This window comes from Cibotium barometz, chromosome 31 (assembly GCF_041138505.1).
Source record: "Cibotium barometz isolate CiBa-2024 chromosome 31, ASM4113850v1, whole genome shotgun sequence".
In the NCBI taxonomy this organism is placed as follows: Eukaryota; Viridiplantae; Streptophyta; class Polypodiopsida; order Cyatheales; family Cibotiaceae; genus Cibotium; species Cibotium barometz.
The window spans coordinates 40,457,223-40,463,287 of record NC_141076.1 but is presented as its reverse complement, the minus strand read 5'-3'; the positions used below and the strand labels follow the sequence as shown (position 1 = coordinate 40,463,287).

The following is a 6,065-nucleotide window of genomic DNA, read 5'->3' as shown; positions in this document are numbered from 1 at the left end:
TGATAACCAAAATAATGCCTGCTTGCTATAGCTAGTGAGGTATGAACTTGGGCACTGCCTAAAGATTCTAACCCCTAACCAACTATGGGACTACAACTGCTAATTTTTGAGGCATTAGCTCATTGAAATGGTGGAGTGCTACGATGAAAAGATGGCTTACTAGCCTCTTGAGCAATAACTCAATGGCATCACCCACTTCTTGTATTGGGTTTGAATCTACCCTAGTGGCATCTTAATTAAGTGCCTACTCTCAGGAAAAACAAGAAGCCTTACTTTAATAATTAAACTACATGACAATAAAACTGATATTCCTATAACATAATATTACTTACTTAATTAAGTAATTACTATGGGGAAAAAAGAAGGGAAAAAATGCTTACTTCAATTATTAAACTACATTACTCTACAATTGATAATAATATTATTAACATAATATATATTAAACGACATTACTCTACAATTGCTAATAATATTATCTATTCTAATATATTGTCTACATAAATATAATATTATAGCATGTTTATCCACATTTTTCTCAAAAGCGCCTGGATTCTCATTTCCTTCTGCTCGCCATGTCTGTGTTAACGAAGGCGCTCTCGTCTTCACCCTTCTGGCAGGTAATAATAATGCCCACTAATTTACCTTCTCATCATTAAGCATCCAATTAGCCGCATTGTTCATTTTTCTTATTCAGCTTGCATTTGGGTTATGGATGAGATTATTCAGAAATAAACGCCCCTACTTCTTTCCTTCCCTTTTCTTCTTTTTAATTCTTTTTTTTTTTTTGGGGTTAGCACGAAAAGGCGTATCAAAACTTTGAAAAATCAAATTTAGCACCACACGTTTTCAAAAATTTTTAGTTTTTTTTCTTTTAATAATAAAATTCTTAAATAAGAAAAATTATACAAGCAATGCTTCATGTTTTGAACTACAAATATCCAGTGGTACACTAGGCTTGCTTTTTAAAATTTGGAAAAGAAAGTAAATACATTATAATGGCAAGCTGTAATGATGTGATATTTTTTAATGATTTTTTTTAAAAGGACAGTAAGCTCTCTAAAGGGAAAGCCAGACCATGTCATTAATGTGCCCTTTGGTTTCTTTTTTGCAAGTGTTTGCTTTAATGAGCTTGAAACAATATGTTTGATGGCACTCTCAAGTGGGGATTTTATAAGGTGCAAAGGTGCCATGAGGTCTCAATCCTGATGGTCTTAGTCATCTCTTTAGATTTGAAGTTCTCATACAAATAATCATCAGACATACGAAGTGTTGAGACATTCTTCAATGGCCCAGATGCTTTGAATAAGCATCTATTGTCTAGGGCACTCCTAGGATTCTTCGTGTATCTCTGATATCGCAGTCGACTTTCTTTCCAGCTATTCTTATGGAACTTTGAAATAATGGACCTTGTCACATGCTGCCCAGATGCATGTGCCATGGAGAAGCATATTTTTAGGAGGGCTACAGCCAAGGCCCAAGGCAGAGAAGACCAGTCTTGAAGAGTAGTGGAAAAGAGATGAGCAAGTTTGCAATGGTGGGATGAGGAAAAAGCAGAGATGAGCAAGTTTGCAATGGTGGGATGAGGAAAAAGCCATCAGCACCTAGTATCCCATGATGGCACGCGGTTTATGGGACCATGCTGCAGACAAGCTGATTATGGATTTTGTGGTCAGGTTCTGGAAACTTTAGTGTAACCTACATGGGACGAGACACTATTTTCTGATGAGACCGGTGAGAGTCCTGAGATTCGGAGGGGGACTACCATTTGTAACATGGGCTAGCTGTGTTGCAACCAATCCCTTTTCTCCTCATAAGGTTTGAGGCATACCTAGTATCATATCTACCCCCTGCAAAGGTACTACTAGGAAATCCCTTTTCTCCTCATAAGGTTTGATGCATAGACCTACATCTTTCACTACCTTAGTGCAATTATACTTTTGTGCTAGTGAAAGTAGCTTTAACCTTCTAATGTGAGGAAGCAGACTCTAGTAACATCTTTACCTGGAGGTGTCCAGTCAGGGTTAGGCTTGTCTCTTAGCATGTTGCCTCAACACTATATCCTTGTGTTGTTTGTCTGAGTTCCATCAAGTACATGCCGAGGCATCTCTGATCCTCATACTATATCACTCATGTGAGTGGCCCGAATCCCTCTCAGAAAAGGCGGTGGAATCTCCCCCGTATAGTAAGCAAGACAGCTAAACATATAATGGGCCTCTTCCTCTACCGCTCTCGTGGTGCATACTCTTTGCATATCCTCTCCTCTTGGGGTATATTCTCGGCTTTGGCAGTCTCTACTATGAGGCGGTGGGAGGATACCTTGGGGCTTGAACTAACCGATTTCGATATGCATAGCATGTGACGTGTGTATTTGTATGTATCCCGGGATCTCCATGAATGCTTCCTCTAAGTCTTAGGAAGTAATCTTTGTAGAACTCTCACTTCTTACCAAACACCCATGTCCGATGTATGTGAAGTCTGAGAGAGAGAGAGAGAGGGGGGGAAAGATTAACGTCTTCAAAAGACATGAAGGATCTATGAGGCCAAAGTAGTACAATATCTCCATGAGAAATGCTGTGTCATTGAAGAAAAATTGAGAAAAAAGACTCACTATCTATGTTGAAAACATGTGTCAATGATGTGTGAGCACAAGTAGCTATGTGGTAAGGTGCCATTGCGTATGATGGGGGATGGTAGTGCAAGATTCATATGATGATACTATCCTCCTCAAGAACCGCACATGGAGAGAGAAAGAAAGATATTAACGTCTTCAAAAGGCTCAAAGGTCTATGAGACCAAAAAGGTAGTAAAATGTATTCGTGATGAATACTGAACCATGGAAAAGAAAAACTGTATGAAACTTGCTACATAAGCTAAAGTAAGGATATCCTAGATCTGTAACCTTCGGGTGGAGGGATGAGGCCTATGATGTTACATGTGTTGCGGAAGCGTGATCTTGATTCATGCAACACACGAGAAACACTAATGAAGCGACAACCATGGGGAGTGTTGAATCACTCATAGTCACATCATCCTCCGTATTGGACTTGGAGAGACTCTTTGAAATCTCTTCAGAAAGTGACAAGTTGACCTTCTCCAATCCACATCCTTTGTAGGTTGACATGGTACGAGGAGAGCCTAGAGAGAGAAAATGAAATGAAATGTTATATTAACGTCTTCAAAAGGCCAAAGTGACCTATGAGACCAAAGTTACAACCATGTGACATCTGATACACTGTCCGGAATAGAAAAGAAAGAACTGAAGGTAAGTATCTAGCCCTACAATACATCAGTAGGGAGCATCTGGAAGCAGCAACTAGGGAGAGTGGGAAGCTAATGCTACTAGTCAAAATGGGGTACATGAGTACATGGATACATGAATACATGAATATGGGGGAGTACAAAAGTGACAGTGAGTACAACAGTATATGGCTGGAGTCGTAATCATCCTAGGAGCTCTAGCATGGGTCTCTGCCGAATGGCCTGGATATCTGGCATCTGCCATAGTGAGATGCCTGGTCGGACGAGCCCGATGCCTCACAATGATGCTCTAAATCCTCCGGTGTAGGCACCGTCTCCGATGTGAGGATCCGCGAACCCTCGGGCGTCTGGATCTGCCCAACTGGATAGCTCTCTCAACTAGAGTCCCACGGGGTGTCCACTGTTGGGATGTCGGCTGTCCCCTCCCGGGTAGTCCCTCTAAAGAAGTCAGTAATCTGTCTCTGTGTGGACTCCCTGCCAGTCGGGCGTCTGCTCGTGATAATGGACTCTCTGAGCTTGCGGATCTCCAGGAGATAAAAACCCAAGCATCGCTGATCACAATAGTCCATGACTCTAGGCCAGTGGTCCAAATCCCTCTGTGAAAAGGCAATGGTAGCGCCCTCGAATCTCATAATATGCTGTGCAACGACAGATGTAGTGCTCCTCCGTCTCTAGCTCTATCCAACAAATCTGACAAATCCTGTCCCCTGGAGGTATGCCTCTAAATCTGCCTGTCTCTATCTCTAACTGATGTGAAGAGGTGCGGATCTGCCCAATGGCGCACCTCAATCCATGAGACAGATGGGTATTCATGTAGCTCGGTCTAAGTATAAAGCCATCCTCAGTGGTGCGGAGAAGATGGTCTCTATATAAAGCCATCTTCGTCCCCAACTCCTGTGAGGGCTCTAGCCATGTCCTCCTAGTGTCCAATTGAATGAGGTCCTGTCTGATGACTCTACTAATCTCAGAATGTGTCAAAGTGAGAGAGGGTGCCTCCAAAGAGTACTGGAAGGGTGGAAGTCTGTCTAAACTGAACCCGTGGAGCTCAAAACAGGATGCTATCTGCGCATACCAACATGAAGTGTCTCCCTCCATGGCTAGTTGATGAGAGGACTCTAAAGCAAGTCATGCATACCGGTGTCGGGGAAGCTCCCAGGTGCTATGAATGAAGGACATTGATCTGGCAAGAGCCTCGACTACGATCGGTGGTGCTCCCATCTCGGCTCTGATAATCTCATGGGATACCGAGGCCTTAGCCCGAATCATCCTGGAGATCATGGACACAAGTGGTCTCTCCATCAATCTCCATCCATCGTATGTGCGTCCTGATCGACTGTGACGATCTAGGATGTGACCAGCGTGTCAAAAAGCCACAACTTAGTGCGTGGCTCCTGAAACTGTACCTGTGAGCACATCCTCTCTAGACCTCCTAGTGCTGCATATCCTCTAGTCAATCTGGCCTCTGCTGCCCCCTCATAGAAAATGTGGGCCGAGTGAACACTCCAAGATATGTGTATGAGTCAACATACTCCACTGTCTCCTGCCCATATGTGAAAATAGGCGTTGATCTCCAGACCCACTGAGCTGTAGTGTTAAACACCATAACCTTGGTCTTACCAAGGTTAACTGAGAGTCCACTATCCTGTGCATAAGCATGTAAAGTATCCAAGTGCCTCTGCGTACCCTCTGGTGAGTCTGCTATAAGCACAATATCATCAGCATATAAGAGCAGAGGTATCCAAGTGCCAGCCAACTGGGCTCCTCTGTCCCCTCGTGTCCCAGTATAATTAGAGATCTCATCAATGTATAGTCCAAATACAGTCGGAGAGAGCGGTAGCCCTGTTTCACCCCTATAGTGGAGTGTACTGGCTAGGAGAGACCCTCTGAAGTCCGCACCTGCCCAACTACTGTCTCATAAAGTGCCATAATACCCCAAATGAGCTCACATGGAACCCCTAAGTCTTGCAGCCTGCGCATCAGTCTAGTTCTGGGCACTGTGTCAAAGGCCTTGCGGAAATCCACAAAGCCACAGTAGATCCTCCTCCCATGTGCTCTGCCCTCCTCAATGATAGCCCTGAGGGTAAAGATATGATCCAAAGTAGAGAATCTCCTCCTGAAACCGGCCTGTCCCTGAGCTCTAACCCCTTGTCTCTCTGCCCATTTGCTCAACTCCTGCTCAAGAATAGAGGCATATAGCTTGGGCAGCGAGTGACCAATCATAATGGTGCGGTAGTTAGTCGGCAGGCTCGGATCTCCAAACTTGAGTACCGGCACAATCGTGGAAGTACTCCAAGTCCCAGGAAACCCCTCACACATGGCTCTATTAAACATGAGAGCTAGCAAGTGCAATCATATCTCTAGCATGTATGAAATGCTCGGCTACAATGCCCTCATGATCCTGTGCCCTCCTTGTATGCAATCTGTTGATGGCCCTCCTCACCATCTCTGCTGTGAAGAAGGTAGAAGTGGGTGGACAAGGCTCTGGAGGGTTCGGTAGTGGTGGCTGCTCTGGTATTGTGTAGAGGGGGCTGCATACTCGCCCCATGTATTTGGAGAGGTAATGGCCGGAGGCGGGGGGTGCTCTCTAAGCAATCTCCAGGCCTCCCCAGAATCCTGACTCAAAAACAATTGATAGATGTCTCTCTCCAGCCGAGCTAAGAATGCTCTCTTCTTCCGCCGAATGTGAGATCGGAAGATGATGTGTGACTGTCTATATGTAGTAACACCTGTGGCCACCTCTCTTTGTAGCCGGGCTCTGAGCTCCCTACAATCATCATCATACCAACTATCGTGGGGCATGCTCCCAG

The 6,065-nt window shown here is 44.3% G+C and overlaps 1 protein-coding gene across 3 annotated transcripts in view; it reads left to right on the top strand.

The window, feature by feature from the left end:
* Positions 1-503: 503 nt before the first annotated feature.
* Positions 504-6,065, top strand: part of LOC147620858 (putative 6-phosphogluconolactonase 1) — a 104,148-nt gene continuing 98,586 nt past the window's right edge. For all 3 annotated transcript variants that reach the window (XM_086825125.1, XM_086825126.1, XM_086825124.1), the window contains exon 1: positions 504-617. In XM_086825125.1, the coding sequence (XP_086681251.1) occupies positions 573-617 (45 nt within the window). In that variant the 5' untranslated portion in view covers positions 504-572. The remainder of the gene's footprint in view (positions 618-6,065) is intronic.